The sequence below is a fragment of the Anolis sagrei genome, chromosome 3, assembly GCF_037176765.1.
Source record: "Anolis sagrei isolate rAnoSag1 chromosome 3, rAnoSag1.mat, whole genome shotgun sequence".
Classification (NCBI taxonomy): Eukaryota; Metazoa; Chordata; class Lepidosauria; order Squamata; family Dactyloidae; genus Anolis; species Anolis sagrei.
In genome coordinates, this window is record NC_090023.1 from 188,698,334 (window position 1) to 188,716,979 (window position 18,646).

The 18,646-nt window shown below is 40.8% G+C and overlaps 1 protein-coding gene across 2 annotated transcripts in view; it reads right to left on the reverse strand.

Moving 5' to 3' along the window:
• Window positions 1-11,288: 11,288 nt before the first annotated feature.
• Window positions 11,289-18,646, reverse strand: part of KNDC1 (kinase non-catalytic C-lobe domain containing 1) — a 118,897-nt gene continuing 111,539 nt past the window's right edge. Inside the window, exons 27-30 of one of the 2 annotated variants that reach the window (XM_060768688.2) lie at window positions 17,773-17,895; window positions 17,610-17,669; window positions 14,802-14,959; window positions 11,289-13,329 (exon numbers count right to left, since the gene is read on the reverse strand). In XM_060768688.2, coding sequence (XP_060624671.2) covers window positions 13,098-13,329; window positions 14,802-14,959; window positions 17,610-17,669; window positions 17,773-17,895 — 573 coding nt within the window. In that variant the 3' untranslated portion in view covers window positions 11,289-13,097. The remainder of the gene's footprint in view (window positions 13,330-14,801; window positions 14,960-17,609; window positions 17,670-17,772; window positions 17,896-18,646) is intronic. The other variant, XM_067465753.1, reaches the window with a different exon arrangement.

The window sequence follows — 18,646 nt, forward strand, 5'->3', positions numbered from 1 at the left end:
CAAGGGTCTAGTTCTTCAAGAAGGCCTAAAAAACAAGAAAAACCAATTACAATTAATTAAACTCTAGTAAAAAGAGCATATCCAAGATGGTATCATCCAGCCATTCATCCAGAGTATTTATATCCTACTATTCAGCATCTGGTCCTTTCTGATTTTAGAAACTAAACAAGATCAGTACTTAGAAGGGGGGACAACAAAAATCCCAAGAGGTGTAGATGATATGTCTGAGAAAAGGACCAAACCACCTCTGAGTATTCATTGTCTAAGAAAACTGTATGAAATCTATAGAGTGACCATAAGTCAAAATACTATGTTCATCTATATAAATAAAACTGTAATGTTCGTTTCTGGGATTGACAGAACTCAAAAACCACTGAACGAATTGACATCAAATTTGGACACAAGACACCTAACAACCCAATATATGTCCTTCACTCAAAAAAACAAAACAAAAAAACCGATTTTGTCATTTGGGAGTTGTAGTTGCTGGGATTTATAGTTCACCTACAATCAAAGAGTATTCTGAGCTCCACCAATGATGGAATTGAACCAAACTTGGCAGACAGAACTCCCATGACCAACAGAAAATACTGGAAGGGTTGGGTGGGCAGTGTCCTTTGGTTTTGGAGTTATAGTTCACCTACATCCAGAGATCACTGTGGAATCAAACTATGATGAATCTGGACCAAACTTTACATGAATACTCAATATGTCCAAATGTGAACACTGGTGGAGTTTGGGGAAAATAGAATCTTGACATTTGGGAGTTGTAGTTGCTGGGATTTATAGTTCACCTACAATCACAGAGCATTCTGAATCCTACCAATGATAGAATTGGGCCAAACCTCCCACACAGAACCCCCCATGTGGGTCACAGTAACATGTGGCAGGGGACAGCTAGTCTATATAAATAAAAATGTAATGTTTGTTTGTAGGATTAACATAATTCAAAAACCACTGGACGAATTGGCACCAAATTTGGACACAAGACACCTATCAGGCCAACGAATGACCTTCACTCAACAACAACAAAAACAAACTTTTTCTCCCCGAGGGGACTGGCCACGTTGTCTGGATGCCCGATCACCATCTCCCAAAGCAGTTGCTCTACTCCGAACTCAAGAACGGAAAACGTTGGTGGACAGGAAAAGAGATTTAAAGATGGGCTCAAAGCCAACCTTAAAAACTCTGGCATAGACACTGAGAACTGGGAAGCCCTGTCCCTTGAGCACTCCAGCTGGAGGTCAGCTGTGACCAGCAGTGCTGCAGAATTTGAAGAGGCACGAATGAAGGGTGAAAGAGAGAAATGTGCGAAGAGGAAGGTGCATCAAGCCAACCCTGACTGAGACCACCTTCCACCTGGAAATCAATGCCCTCACTGCGGGAGAAGACGCAGATCAAGAATAGGGCTCCACAGTCACCTACAGACCCACCAGAACACTGATCCTGGAAGACTATCCTACTCGGCCAACAAGGGATCGCCTAAGTAAGTAAGTAAGTAATATTATAAATATTATATGTATATACAATATATTATATTATATTATTAGAATAGCACATTATACATTATAACTGTATTCTCAATCTGCTTCTGACACGATCAATAAAAAATTCCAATTTAGCATTCAAAGCTCCCCCAGCGGTCTGGCAGTCCTTTGATTTAAAACCTAAAAATTAAGACATGACACAAAAAGAGTAAAGGATGGGGAAGGAGAAGATGGCGGAAACAGTTTCAGGTTAAAGTTTGTATAATGACTAACTGGATGGAAAGAGTTCATAAAACCCAGCTGGAATGAGCACAGTTGAAGGAGTGCTCAAGGAAAGTATTTCTCACTAAAAGCAACTTCCTTTCTTTCCCTCTTGGCTGTGTCAAGCCTGTTGGAAAGCTCAAGATCTTAACAAGCCTGTCAGTAATAACATTAAGCCCAGACTTTGTTGCTAACAAGGCTTTAATGACTCCATTTAACTCCAGACAAAAGAGTGCTTTGTCCAGCTCTGCATTTTGTTTTGTAGATCTTTGTCTTAACACCCCTCTTTTCAGAAAGACTAGACAGATGCAACTTGGATTGCCTCATATCTAGTTAGAAAAGTATTTGCCTTCCAGCCATTATAATTGGGGAGATGCATTTTGCATTAGGTTTGCTCAGGGAAAACAAGTTTTCCATAGGGCTGACCTGACTACAGCCATATTTGACCTTCAGACCTGATTTGCCTGCAGACATGGTTGGCTAGCAACTTTAATTCTTTAACTTTATATTTTTCCATCTTCCTCTTCTGTCCCCTCACTTCCCCCACTTCAGTCCCTCGCTTGTGCTGTCTAGATCTGACCCTGCAAAAATACTTTTTAAACAATTAAATTTTGTTACAGCCTACATGAAAATCCAAAGGGAAATTTTCAAATTTTACATGCTCTGCTTTGGATAGAGTATTGTTTGCAGTACTCATGTCCCTTTCCAAAAACCTTTGGTGATTTCTGCAAACAGATATAGAGGTCAGGATACAAGTCTTGTGATTCGAAGACAGCACACTGAGTTTTAAGGGGGACAGGCACTAGAAATGATGTTCTGGAAGCGAGAAGTCCTGTCTAGTTGATTTGGGGGACGTTATCTCCCCCCCACCGCTGAGCTGCTGAAATTGTTGATCGAATGGTTAGTGGTTCGCATCCAGGGAGAGAATTGAGCTCAAACTGTTAGGACCAGCTTCTGCCAACCTAGCAACTTGAAAAAAAATACTTGGTCCCATAACCAGGCCTTGATTTTCCTTCTAAAAGACAAGAGGGAGATGGCCAATCTGATATCTAGGGAGGGCATTCCATAGGCAGGGGGCCACAGCTGAGAAGGCCCTGTTTCTCGTCCCCAACAACCATGTTTGCAATAGTGGTGGGATCAAGAGCAGGGTCTCTTCTGAAGATCTTAAACTTCATGATGGTTCATGGCAGGAAATATGTTTGGACAGGTAGTCTGGGCCAGAACTGTTTAGGGCTTTAGAAGGTGAAAGCCAGCACTTTGAATTGTGCTCAGAACTGATCAATAGCCAGTGGTGTTGGCATAATAAAGGAGTTGTATGTTCCCTGTACATCACTCAGGTGAGCAACCTGGCTGCCGACCATTGGACTAGTTGAAGCTTCTGGGCTGTCTTCAAAGGCAGCCCCATGTAGAGTGCTTTGCAGTAGTCTATTCAGGAGTACTACAACTATGCGAAAGGATATACTCCCTGGTTAACCTCCATAGCCAACATGTATTTAAAAATAGTAACTTATATGATAGTATCAGAAACATAAAAATGGATACAAACACCAATAAGGTGTAATAGTTCATGTATAGCATGAGCGACATCTTCTAACATGCTTGTGAGGCTTGTGTCATTTGGCCACTCTGACAACAAAACATTGGGAAAGTCTTTGATCCACTTCAAGCCTTATGTTCTATTCCACACAAAGGGGCCATCTTTCCAATATTGACTTGATCAACTTTAGATTGGGGAATGGGATTTGGAAAATGGTCTCAAATACAGATGAGTTCAGGTGGGTGCATTTGTATATCAGCCGTGATTTCAGCAATCACAGCTCAAGATATTCTGATCTTTCCAAATGGTAAAGACACTCGGGGCCTTCTACACAGCCCAATTTCCCAGAATATCAAGGCAGAAAATCCCACAATATCTGTTTTGAACTGGGTTATATGAGTCCACACTTAGATAATGTGGGATTTTATGCTTTGTTATTCTGGAATATAGGTCTGTGTGGAAGGGTTCTCAGCTGTATCCCGATGTGGGCTAAAAGCAAAGAGATTTGTGGTAGTATTAATGAGATGGTGTTTCCTAAAGTCTTAAAATGACAGGTGAAAAGGGATAATAACTTTGTTCTGGAGGACCAGCCCCATCATTGTGCAATTATAAGGCAATTGTGCAATTATAAGGCAATTGTGCAATTATATGGCAACTGCTCTGGGCTGGATCTCCATTTCATGAAAGTGATGAAAATGGTTATATTAATGTTGTTGTCCTGCATTTTCTGTCAAGCATGGGGAGAGGTGCTTATGCAATTTACTGCCTCACTTGCCAGAATAATTCCTTTGCTTTGGATGCAATGCCCCTTGGCTTGGGTAGGTGATGGTGATATTTGCTTCTATACTTCAAGCAGGTTCATAAGCAAGCAGTTTTCTTTCCCTTGTAATGGTGGGAAAAATACAATTTTGAGTGTGTAAGCAACTATCATCTTAGCAACAGGGATAAAGTTCCACCCAGCTCAGAAGAATAAGAGATTGAACCATTAATGAGTTTTGCCCATCTGTAAATGTGCTTGGAGAATACCCTCCCCGCCCAGCGTGCCAAAGAGTCTTATAAAGGATACTTACCTTAACATGCCCTAGTTCTTTCTTGATTTGTCCAATTCTGCCCTGGCATGTCAAGTGCTGCCCTAGCATGTCCAGGCACATTCCTGTGACAAATCGGCCTCCTATTTGTGGCACATCGTAGTCTGGAATATGCCTACTTGACACATTGTGAAGGACATTGGCTGACAATGGCTCTCCATTCCACTTTTATGGTTCCACATTGTATGTTGCCTCCAATGGAGAGGGAAGATCAATGAGTCCTGCTAAAAGCTGTGATTATAGATCAGGGCAAAACAAGATGTTTCAGGACAGGGTTCCTGTAACATCTTTTTGGTCAGGACCAAAACAATATGATATGGTATATGCACTTTACTCACTAGCTGTATCCTTTAATGTTGTTGCATCAGTCCGCCCACTCATGATGAGACACTGAATTTTGCTATTGGTTGTTGGTTCTGATGTTTGTTTTATATATTGCTTAATGTTGTTGCTATTTTGTTTTATATTGCTTTTGTTATTAACTTGTTAAGCAGTTTAATGTGTTATGTTTTAATTGTATTGCTGGGCTTGGCCCCATGTAAGCTACCCCGAGTCCCTTTGGGGTCTTTAGTCTTCTTTGGCAAAGAGTGCTGTTGCTGGCCCTGTTTATTATTATTTTATTATTATTTATTTTTATTTCAGATATTTGTAATTGTTCCAGCCAGCAACAATTACATGCCTCCAATGCATACACAATTAAATACACAATAAAATCAGTAATTGCATACATTTAAAAACAAATGATTCACATTCAATTAAAAACCATTTAAAGCCGAAATTCTATAGTCAGAGACTCCATCAAACTTGTCCGTAGTCCAATTCCATGTCGATTTTTATCATTGTCATTGTCCACATGATTACCTGAAGGCCTGGTCCCACATCCATGTTTTTAACTTCTTTCTAAAGGAAAGGGGGGATGTAGATAATCTAATTTTGCCAGGGAGCGAATACCACAGGTGGGGAGTCACCACTGAAAAGGCCCTATCCCTCATTCCCACCAAGCGCGTTTGTGACAGAGGCGGGGCCGAGAGCAGGGCCTCCCTGGAAGAACTTAAACTCCCAGGTGTTAAATAGCTACACATGATGAAATGCCATCACAAGCCATATTATGCACAATAGGCTCCAGCCAATATTTGTGGTAATATTTATGTTTCAGATTTTAACTGATTTTTAAAAACTCCAATTCCTAAGAGTAGTGTCATTATACAGGGTGCAGCAGCGTAACTTCCTTTTTTCAAAACTTAATAAAACCCATTATATGAATCAGAATGTTTTATTTTTTTTTTATAATGTAGGCGCATACCTAAAGTTTTGTTTTACGTAGTTTTGAAGATCAAATTAGGTAGGTGATATCCCCCATTCTCCATACAGTGAGTAAACCAATTTCTGGCGTTTGTCATGATTCTTGCCAGCATAGCAGGTGTTATGTTGGCAATTTCTTCCTGGATGTTGGTCTTCAAATCTTGTAGGATCCTTGGACAGTTCACATAAACATGGGATTTCAAAAAACCCCATACAAGATTATGCTGCTGCACCCTCCTTTGGGGGTATTGTTTCATTATTTGGGTGAGGCCACTAGGGGGTGCTAGAGAGAGAAGGATAGTTCATTTTATTGGGGTGGAGGGAGGGTTTAAGGAGTGTGTGATTTTAATTGGTTATTGATTTACCTTGTCAGGAGCGAACCAAACAGTTGTATTGTATTTTTAAAAAACACACAAAGTTTGCAAACATGGCATTCCATTAAATGTCCTTTGGCCACTTGGAGTGCCTCTGGTGTTGCTATAAGAAGGTCCTACATTGGTGTTTTGGTGTTATGGTTTAATTGGTCTGGATTTTAATGCTTTCGTTTATTTATCAGCGTATGTATATATGTGGCATTGAATTGTTGCCTTTGCAAGGCCACCTTGAGTTCCATTTGGGGTGAGAAGGGCAGGATACAAGTATGGCAAATAAAAAAATAAAACAGTTTTCCCCATTTTCCTGTTATTTCCTCCACCCATGTCAGTCATGGAAATAACTCTTGTTTATGATATGGGAAGTGGAGCAGGGGAGTAACCAGCAGAAAGGGGGGATAGTTTTCTTCTTTCAACTCCCCCCTGTAAAATGGACTATAATTCTCTCTCTAGCACTACCTAGTGGCCTCTGCCAAGATTTTTTTTTTTGTCGTGTCAGGAGCAAGTCGCTTTTGGTGTGAGGGAATTGGCCGCCTGGAAGGACGTTGCCCAGGGGACGCCCGGATGATTTTTGATGTTTTTATCATCTTTGTGGGAGGCTTCTCTCATGTCCCTGCATGAGGAGCTGGAGCTGATAGAGGGAGCTCATCCGCCTCTCCTCGGATTTGAACCTGCGACCTGTCGGTCTTCAGTCCTGCCGGCACAGGGGTTTAACCCACTGCACCACCAGGGACTCCTTCCCTCTGCCAAGATAATGGAACAGTATCCCTTTTGGAAAGGCAAAGAGAATAGATGAGTAAGGATTTCCTTTACCTCTTCCATAGTAGTGGTACTTTTGCCTCTTTAAGCAGATTAAGAGGATACATGTTCCAACATATCAGAGGCCAACTATCCAGGCTGTATTTGTCATGTTATAAACCAAACATGGGAAGCCTGAAGCCTCCAGTTGTTGTTGGTTCCAGGTGCCATCATTTCCATTGTTCCACTTTGGGAATGATGGGAATTGTACTCCTACATCTGTTGGGCTGCAGGTGCCCTAACTGTGCTGTGACGCATCTCTGTTATTCTAACAAGTTATCATTCAAAGCTGCAAAAGCTCTCTAGTGCCACCTTCTGAAGAAGAATTGCTAAACCTAGAAGCAAAAAGAAACTACAGTCCTGATTTATTTATTTATTGTGTCAAAAGCAAATTGAAGGCACAGTTCTAATGTTTGTTTGTTTGTTTTTAAAAAACACAATGTTAAAAACTTGGCTTTATACTAGATTTCATTTGGCCAGAAGCTGGCCACTTGGAGAACCTCTGGTGTTGCTGTGAGAAAGTCCTCCAATGTGCATGTGGCAGGGCTCAGATCGCATTGTAGTAGCTGGTCTGTGGTTCACTTTCTTCCATACACAAATGTTGTAGACTCCACTTTGTAAACCTATTTCTTAAGATTGGTTCTGCATCTCATGGTGCCAGAGCAGTCTGTTCAGTGCCCTCCAAGTCTCCCAGTCTTCTGTGTGCCCAGGGGGGAGTTTCTCATCAGGTATCAGCCATGGATTGGGGTTCCAGGTTTTTGCCTGCCACTTTTGGACTCTTGCTTGCTGAGGTGTTCCTGTGAATATCTCTGTCTGTTTCTTGATTGAAAGCATTGTCATGCTGGCTGATATCTGAACAGAGGATGGGCCGGAGATTTCACTGCCTTGGTTCCTTTCATTATTGGCTACTACTTCCCGATGGATGTCAGATGGTGCAATACCTGCTAAACAGTATAATTTCTGCAGTGGTGTAGAGTGTAGACATCCTGTGATAATACGGCATGTCTCATTAAGAGCCACATCCATTGTTTTAGCATGGTAAGATGTATTTATTTATTTACTACGCTTCTATACTGCCATTCTCAGCCCGAGGACGACTCATGGTGGTTTTTCTACATTGGGCATGTGTATTGAGCAGCAGAGTAGGAAAGCACAAAAGCAGATGTCTTCACTGTATCTGGTTGTGATCCCCAGGTTGTGCCAGTCAGTTTTCGTATGGTATTATTTCTAGAATGCACTTTTTGCTTGCTATTCAAGAAGTGCTTCTTGTAAGTCAGAGCATGGTCCAGAGTAACTCCCAAGTGTTTTGGTGTGCTGCAATGCTCCAGTGGGATTCCTTCCCAAGAAATCCTCAGAGCTTGAGATACCTATCTGTTCTTAAGATGAAAAGCACACGTCTGTGTTTTAGTTGGGTTAGGAATCAGCTGGTTTTCCCTGTAATTGGCAGTAAGAGCACCTAGAGCTTTGGAGAGCATCTGTTCAACCATTTCAAAGCTCCCTGCTTGAGTGGTGATGGCATAATCATCAGCATAGATGAAACTCTCTGTCCCTTCTGTGTATATATTGAACATTCATGGAACAAGAACACTCCTTTAAGGCAGGCCCTGATGTTTGTGTGTCTTTCAGTCATTTCCAACATATGGGGAGTGAATTGGTATGGGATTTTCTTGGCAGGATGAGGCCAAAGATAGTTTGCCATTGCCTTCCTCTGTGGCCAAGAGCACCCGATGTATTGTGTGTTCATTCTCTTCCTGCATGAGAAATCTCAGATGAGAACAGGTATGTTTATGTATATATCTATGTTTCTCTCCCTCTCTTTGCTGTATATGTGCCTGGTTAATTGAAAGAACTGTATTTGTTATATGATGAGGACTAAAAAGAGAGTCCGTTTCTTTAAAAAGTGGACTTTTACAGCTAAAGAAAAGTGTTCATGATTGACTTCATCTAAGGATTTGTAAGGACTTCTTTCTTTTCAAGATCACAACTAATGAGACAATGCTTCATTAATGAAAGTAGAGCTCTATAAACAGCATCCATGCAAAGAATAAAGAATAATTTTCGAAACATTAAACATTATCGTACTGGTAAAGGTAGTTTAGGTCAAAAGAGGACTAAAGAAATAAGGTTAATAAGAGGTAAGCACATAATATGGTGTGATTTCTTCCATTTCTACCTCTTGTGATATTCTTAATAGTTAGGAAGACAGAACACTGGAGGAGAATTGACCATAATTCCATAGAAAAGCATCCTGTGAGTTTATTCTAAACTGACCAATTTTGAACTTTATTCCTGGGTCAAGAATACCTCCTGTTCCTTGTTTTTACATGTAACAATCTGTTCATGAAACTATATGGCATTAATAGATTATATCTGTTTCCATTCTCTTTTAAACCAAGTATTTGAATAATTTTATCATTTTCTATAATGAATATAACTGTAAAATAGTGTTTTATGCACAATTTGTTCCTCTCTTATTTTCAGCAACATATACAGCTCATTTTAGCTGGTATTCATGTTGAACCTGTTCCTTGTTCTGTACAATTAGACTTCAATTTACTGGTGAACACTTACTAAGGTTAATGTTTATCCCTATTTTTGTATTCATCTGTATACGACTCTGTATTCATCTGTTGTTGTTGTTGTTCATTTGTTCAGTCATCTCCGACTCTTCGTGACCTCATGGACCAGCCTACGCCAGAGCTCCCTGTCGTATTCATCTGTATACGACAGATTTTCTATTCACCTTATACTGATAATACCTGGTTGATCTGTTTCCTTGAAATGATTTAATCCAGTCTTTAGTAGCCATATAGAATAGAGGAACCCACTAGGATTATATCTATATTGAAGTGTTAATGCAGTTGGGGCCTGCTTTAGTTGCTATGACTCAATACTATGGAATTCTGGAAGTTGTGATTTGGTGAAACCTCAAATTAAAACTGCACGGCAGGAGCTGGATAGTCCTTGTGGTCTCCTCCAACTCTGTAATTCTATGACCAGCACTCTTTGGCAGAAAAGGCTCAAAATGTGAAACTACAACTCCCAGGACTCCACAGCATTGAGTTAAACTGCATGAATTCCAAAGTGTGAATGTGGAGTAAAATCCCCTTGAAATCAAAACTTCATTCAGATTGCAATGGGATTAATGCAGTTTGACACCACTCTCAACTGCCAGAGTTTAATGCTATGGAGTCATGGGAGTTGCAGTTTCACAAGGTCCTTAGCCCTATCTGCCCAAAAGTGTTTGTTCCTCCACAAATTACAACTCCCAAGATTCCACACCATTGGGCCATGGAAAACAAAGTGCTGTCAAGGGACAGAAATCTTTGCAGCTGGATCTTTACTTTTAGTAGCAGCCCACCTTGGAGTAGCTGCCCACCTTGGAGTCCAGCCACACCTGGAGAGTTCTATGAAAGAGCCAGCTCCAAAGAGAGGAGACCACTAGAGGGTTGTCACTTACAACTATATCAGCGGGGTGAGCAGAGGGACTGATCTAGGATGATGGAAGTCCAGCCACATCCAGGGAGCTACCTGATGGGAGTTGCAGGCACACATATCTGAAGATGATGGGAGTTGCAGTTGACAAGATAGGACAAGGAAATATGAGACAACTAAACAGCAGGATAGATGACTGAACAATGATAGGGAAAGAGCCAGCAGCTACCACAAGAGGCCACTAGAGGATTGACATAGAGACCATTATCAGCACTGTGTGGTCAAATATACAGTATTACAAAATGCAACCCTGGGCAAAACAGAGGTTATTCTACAGCAGAGTTTTTCAAACTGTGGTCCTTCATATGTTTTGGACTTCAGCTTCCACAATTCCTAAGCTGGCTGGGATTTCTGGGAGTGAAGTCCAAAACACCTGGAGGAGAACAGTTTGAGAAACACTGCCCTACAGGATGGAAATAATAATAATAATAATAATAATAATAATAATAATGCTTTATTTCTATTTGGCCCTATCTCCCCAATGGGACTCAGGGTAGATTCCAGAATACACAAACACAAAGGTAAACATTCAATGCCTAGAAACAACAAAACACAGATAAAGGTAAAGGTGTCCCCTTCTGGCCCCGAGGAGTGGTGCTCATCTCCATCTTTTTGGGGTAGTGCTCATCTCCATTTCTAAGCTGAAGAGCTTGCATTGTCCATAAACACCTCCTTGTTCATGTGGCTGGCATGACTGCATGAGCGCCATTTATCTTTCCGCCAAGACAGTACCCATTGATCTACTCACATTTGCATGTTTTGAATTGCTTGGTTGGAAGAAGCTGGGGCTAATAACTGGAGCTCACCCCATCCCATGGATCTGAACCACCAATCTTTTCAGCAAGTTCAGCAGCTCAGTGGTTTAACCCATTGTGCCACACTTGCCCTGCTTGGTAGGGCCTTGCAAATATCAGCAAAAGAGAATGTCTTCTACAGCAGCTACTATATGCAATCTCTCCAGGTTCAAATCCCCCACCAAATTTGATGGGAAAATGTACCCATCCTCTAATCCAGAGCATTCCAAAATTTTATGTTGCTGATACCCTTCTTAGACATGCATCATTTTGCAACACAGTAATTCAGTTTTACTAGCAAACTGGAGATTAAACCAAAGCCTAATAAAAGATACAGATATGCACATAAATTGTAGTAATGAAATGTATGGGGACACAAAATATCTCATGTAAAACTTTCATTAATATTTTTAAAAATATATGATTTATTGCTTATTTTACATAGACTCAGAGGTTTATCTTTACAGTTGTGCTATAAGCTGCAGTCGACACAAGAATTGTGTCACGAGACACAGTTTCTAAAGCTCTGTTCTGATTGCTATCCAAATGGACCTCTGTTTCCCCCTACAACTGATGCTTGCTAAAATAGTTGAGAGGAGGAAGTTATGATTGTGCTAATATTGTCACAACTGTGTCTAAGTAGGAATCATGAATATGGATTATGCTTCAAAACATATTATGCTTCAAAACTCATTTCGGATTTAGGTGGTGCTGGTGGTTCGATTCTAAAGTCAATTCCAAATTTCACAGAAAAAAATTCAAAACTTTTTGAAACTTCAAAGACTTCCGAATCCTTTTGTTAATTGTTTGAAAGTGTTATTTCCTGTAGTATTGGGTGGTCTTTACTTTGAAAGTAGTTGTTTTATTCCAGAAGCGGGAAAAAGCAAGCATAGGAAATTCCTTCCTTCTCCTGGCTTCTCTGGCTTGAGCCAAGGCCAGGAAATTTCTTCCTTCTCTAGTTTAAAACTGGCTTCTCTGGCTTTAAAATGGGTTTCTCTGGCTTGAGCTGAGGCCAGGAAATTCCTTTCTTCTCTGGTTTAAAACTGGCTTCTCTGGCTTGATCCATGGCCAGGGGCCAGAAGCAGGGAAAAGCTGAATCATTTCTGACTCACTTCCTGAGTCATAACAAAAATGGCAGAAAAAGCTTCAGAAGGGCAAAGGGACTTCTGATTTTTTAAAAAGCTTTGATATTGCTTCAAAAAGGCAATTTTAATGAAATTATTATGAGCAACAAGTTATCCGAGCGACTCTATCCATGCCTACAATACATATAGAATACTGGCCAAGCTCTTTTAATGGCATACCCATTTTTGTGAGTGTTTGGGGGGGAGGGTGGTGGTAAATATATATTTGGCACAATCTTGAAAAAAGAACCCTCTCCAGGAAATTATACACAATAGATTCAATTCAAATATGGCTTCTCCTTGTTCTTTGAAAGCAGACAAGATGATTGCAGGCCGGTAAGACATGTAAAGATAGTCTTTTGCCTCCTCACCTTGAGTATCTCAGCTTCACAGTTCAAGATCTCACTTCCCGGCTCGCCACGTGCTTTGCAATATCCACTATTCTCAAAAAGAAAAAATACGTATCTACAAGAAATATTACATTTCTTTACATTGCATTTGAATCAGACAAGTCCATTTAAGATCTATGAAGTGTTAAACAAGGAAACAATACAGCAGTGATCCAGCCCCTTTCGCTCAGAGCTTTGATTTTTCAAAACACATTGATTCATGTAGAACACGTTGTCAATATTGAGTTCAAATGGAGGTTACACTTGTAAGGCTGCAATTCGATACACATTTGCCTGGGAGCAAGCTCCATTAAACACTCTTGAACTTGTTTCAAAGCAAAGCTGTGTAGGATTGGAAAGCTAATTACACATGTGGTACCATCTGGTCACCAGCCTGGAAATGCAAGTTACTTTAAGCCTGCACTGTTGCAGAAAGACAGGGTTTAAACAATCACTGAAACATTGTCTTCATCCTGTGCAAGGTGTCCTGGATTTTTCGAGATTGCTTTTCAGCCGGCATCTGGTGAAAGTTGGCAGAGTTGACAGCTGCTAAGGCAGAGATGTCTGCATCATTGAAAGAGGCTATTCTGTGCCTCAAGAAAGACTGCAGTTGGTGATCTGGAGGAAACATGTAGGGATTTTCTTGAAATGCATGAATCTGGCTCACAACTTTTGCAATGGTTCTTTCGAAAGAGGAGAAATAAAATACACAAGTTAGGTGTTGTTGGTCTATTTGTCCTAAAAAAAAAGTTTATAAGGTAAAGCAAGACACAAGTCATGGTCGGGATCTCTGAGTTGCTGTGAGTTTTCTGGACTGCATGGCCATGTTCCAGAAGCATTCTCTCCTGATGTTTTGCCCACATCTATAGCGAAACAATTGGGCCACACAGTTTACAGAAAATCTACACACATAGATATAAAGATAAACACCCCAACCATCACCCACGCCAAAAAAGAAGCACATTAAAGCCCTGGCAAACCATGCAAAAAGTATCTGCGAAGCCCACCTCCTACAAAGTGAACTGAACCACCTGAACTGGACTCTACAGGCCAATAGATACTCCACCACAGACATCAGAAGAGCTGCAAGGCCAAGAACAAGCCATGAGAGTAAAGACAAAGATCCCCCCCCCCCAAAGGAAAAGTGTCCATGCCATACATCATGGGAACCACTGTCCGCATAGGAAAGCTGATGAAGAAACAAACTACAAACTCTTTACAGACCCAATAAGAAAATCCAACAAATGCTATGTTCAGCAAAGGACAAGAGGGATCCTCTCACCTCTGCAGGAATTTACCGTATTTATGCAGCTGTGGACAAGTCTACATTGGGACCACCAAATGCAGCACCCAAACACGAATCAAGGAACATGAAAGGCACTGCAGGCTAATTCAACCAGAGAAGTCAGTCATGGCCGAGCACCTGATGAACCAACCTGGACACAGTATATTATTTGATAACACAGAAATGCTGGCCCACTCTAACAACCACCATGTTAGATTACACAGAGAAGCCATTGGAATACACAAGCATGTGGACAATTTCAACAGAAAGGAGAAACCATGAAAATGAACAGAATCTAGCTACCAGTATTAAAAAAAACCCTCTAAAATCAGTACAGTAAATAAAGAACTGCGCTCAGTAAATAAACAGGGGAATTCCAGACAGGAAACAATCAGAGCCAGCTAATACCTTCCAACAAAGGAAGCAGGAAGCAGCCAAGCTTTGGAACTGCAAGGCTATTCAATGCTAATCAAGTTGGCCAATTGCAACATCCACACTTGCCTCAAACAGACAAGAGTTCTTTCTCCCACCCTGGATATTCCACAGACATATAAACCCCACTTACCTAGTTTCCAACAGACCTCACAACCTCTGAGGATGCCTGCCATAGCTGTGGGCAAAACGAGGGAAAGTTTCTGGAACATGGCCATACAGTCCAGAAAACTAACAGCAACACAAGTCATATGCTTGAATAGTTGAAATCATTTATCACAAATGAACATTAGAAACTTCGAAACAAACTTAAAGTCTTTTTATTTTTCAACATTTAACAAGAAGTGAGATTAGTGGATTTATATGTGAAGTTTTAGCTGTTCTTACTTGCAAAATCACATCCAATTTCAAAGAAATTCTTAGTATTAGGAAACTTACCTAAGTTTAGTCCATTTAAAGGTGCCATTTTTCATGGTAAATCCTCCTGTTTCAAGCTGTTGAATGTGCATTGCCAGAACATGGGCCGATGGGATTGTTGGCAAAGTTTTAAACCTCTCTCCTTCCATTAAACATAAGCTGTCACTTTTTAGAAACACCTATGATAATTTGCACAAAGAGTCAATGTAAGGCTATCATGTGAAAAAGTGGCTTGAGGTTCATAAAGTCTGTGGTTAATATGGGGTAGTGAATATGGCCAGTATTGCTGCAGTACTGGAGAATAATGCTACATTAGAAAAAGAAATAATGTTTGTGGATATGTTATTGGGGCTCATCTTGAGCCAGCAACTGATAAGACTCACCCCCCCCCCCAAAAGAAGAAACACCAGCCTCTCAGGACTTATGACTTCCATCATTTCATCATCAACAGACCCTTTCCCCTAAATTATATTAACCCATGGTACAACCACATTATGTGGCTAATCAGATCAGTTCACATGTGTTTTGTGGTCACCTGTGGTCTAGTCTGCACAGATGAAGCCCCAGAATCCCTGCCTGTTGGCCCTGCTGGCTGAGTCTTCTGGGAGATGAAGTTCCAAACCCCAGGAGGACTCAAGATGAGAAATCACTGATCTAGAAAACTTGGAACTGACTAGACACCTCATCACATGGAACGTTTTCCTCATCAGAGGACATTTCATATCTATTTAAAGGACAAAGAGGCACAGAGCCCATCACATGACGTTTGCCTACTTCTTGCTGCCATTCGTTGTCCTTTGTCTGTGAAATGGAAATAAAACGTGCTGAAAAGAAGTAGCTCAGAACATGGGTGTTCTGAGTCCACCACACATGCCAAAATAACCACAAATGCCAAAAAACACATGTGATGGGATCTGGCAGATTTGCTCACGTTGAATTGTTTCAGTTACTTAGAAAAATGGGTATTATACTGCCCCACAAGAATCACATATGTGTGTTACTGAAGGCTTTCATTGCCTGAATCACTGGGTTGCTGTGAGTTTTCCAGGCTGTATGGTCATGTTCCAAAAGCATAGCCATACAGCCTGGAACATGGCCATATAGTCTCAGATGTTGTGAGAATTCCTGTCATAGATGTGGGCAAAACGTCAGGAAAGAATGCTTCTGGAACACGCAAGAATCACCACAAATGCCAAAAAACACATGTGATGGGATCTGGCAGATTCACTTGCGTTGAATTGTTTCAGTGACTTGGAGGAATGGGCATTTCTCACCATGTTGCTTAGACTGTATTTTCTCCTTAATAGTAATCTGGCCTTGAAATTGTGCTCTTGTTAGCTTGTTAACACAATTCTGGTCTAATGGAGGGAAGGAAATCCTAGCAGGAAGAGATCATGGTGAAGTGGTTTACAATTACACGGATCTAATGAAGGGAAGCACAGTCTAACAGGAGGAGATCATTGTAATGTGGTTTATAATTACACTGATATAATGGAGGGAAGGAATGCATGGGAAAGACTTGTGACAAAGGGGATTAAAACACCTCTGCTTCCCCCCCCCCCCCCCCCAAAAATGGGATGAGGTCTATAGTAATCTTGGCTTTTGGTACTGAAGTATTTCCTGAGTAAAAAGTAATATGGAGACAAGGATTCTCCATGCGATGGTTTGAATATGGGCAACTATGGGGCGGAGGCTGAAAAGGGAAACCCATGGGATTTTTTTTGTCATGTCAGGAGCGACCTGAGAAACTGCAAGTTGCTTCTGGTGTGAGAGAATTGGCTGTCTGCAAGGACGTTGTCCAGGGGACGCCTGGATGATTTGATGCTTTATCATCCTTGTGGGAGGCTTCTCTCATGTCCCCGCATGAGGAGCTGGAGCTGATAAAGGGAACTCATCCATCTCTCCCCAAATTCCAACCTGTGACCTGTCGGTCTTCAGTCCTGCCGGCACAGGGGTTTAGCCCACTGCACCACCGGGGGCTCCTAACCCATGTGATGGAAAGACAGAACTTGAGACGGGATGATTGGAGATTGAAAGGTACAATTCCATTCATTAGCTTCTCAAGGTCCATGTGATGAGATCCAAGGAGAAAGTTTTCCAGCCATTTGGATAGAAATACTGCCCCACAACAATCACATACGTTTGTTGTTGAAGGATTTCATGGCCTAAATGACTGGGTTGCTGTGAGTTTTCCAGGCTGTATGGTCATGTTCCAGCAGAATGGCCATACAGCCCGGAACATGGCCATACAGCCTCAGAGGTTGTGAGGATGCCTGCCATAGATGTGGGCAAAACATCAGGAGAGAATGCTTCTGGAACATGGCCATACAACTGGGAAACCTCACAGCAACCCAACCACATATGTGTTGGGTCTGCAGTATAAAATAAGCCAGTACATGGTCTAACTCAATGAGATAGTGGATATAAATTAAAGTCACTTTTCACCTAGTCTGAAATGATGAGATTATAGAATCTCATAGTATCAACAGCTGTTTTTAGTATTCCATATGAATATGACAACACACACTACTTGGTTCTCAACCTGTGGTTCTCAACCTGTGCGTCCCCAAGTGTTTTGTCCTACAACTCCCAGAAATCCCAGCCAGTTTACCAGCAGTTAGGATTTCTGGGAGTTGAAGGCCGAAACATCTGGGGACCCACAAGTTGAGAACCACTGCACTGCCGTTTATCCACTACTCCATTGCGAATTTCTGGACCTCAACAAAAATTCACTGCAATCAAGTTTACCAAAACCTATTCCACTCCCTGAGCTAATAACAATTCTCAGAATCTTTATCTAGAGGTCACAGATTATTACGTTTACTGTACCTCAACAGCTTTTAGTTCTTCCATTATCCCCAATACCTTAGAAGGCAAACTTTTCCAAACCTTAATAGAAGAAGAAAATAACAAAAGATTAGAGGTGAAATAAATTGTTTCCGTTGATAAACTTTCATGAATTGGATACACTACAAAAGAAGTATTTACTCACTGGCAACTGTCTCACAACAAGATGTTCCAGGCCATTTAGGATTTGTATTGTAGTAGCAAAATTTCTTTGCTCATAGCAACACTTTGCAATGGAGAGAAATTTTGTTAGCAGGTTCACTTGTGTCTGGAAAAAATTATAAGAAATATATTTTTAATTCTTTAATTAAAAATGTATCTTTAATTCTGTAAAGTGCAATATGTGCTTTGTAAACATTGAGATTAAACTCCATACAAACCATGGGGCCAGTAAGCTTATGAATTTGTGTTATGCAGGTAGGGAAGGCATTGTTTTTACAAAAGGGAACTGTAAATAAATAAATAAATAAATACTGGAGAACCCAATTATTCATATGAATTAGAATGCATTATCCATCAGTAGCCAAATCTAAAGCTTGCCTCAAAAACTGACATGGATGGTGTCAGGCTGGATTAATTACTACAATTAAGAAATTTTGATCTACATGTTGATGTAGAAGGATATCAACATTTCTTTTATGGCATCCGTATTCTGTGAAACTTTGCCTCCATTAAACTTGTCATTTAACAGCAGCAAAAACAACTGCTCTCTAATTGCTTGTTTTCTAGTTACCAATTTAAAATAATGTGTATTTCTAAGAAGTGCGACAGAGAAAACAGAAAATGCTATTAAATGAGCAGTTAACCATTTTTTTCTGTTTTAGAAGCTAATTACCAAACTCAAATATGCTCTGTTATTACAAGGAGAAAGGAGATTCCTTCTGAACATTAGGAAGAACTTCCTGACTGTGAGAGTCATTCAGCAGTGGAACTCTCTGCCCTGGAGTGTGGTGGAGGCTCCTTCTTTGGAAGCTTTTAAACAGAGGCTGAATGGCCATCTGTCGGGGATGCTTTGAATG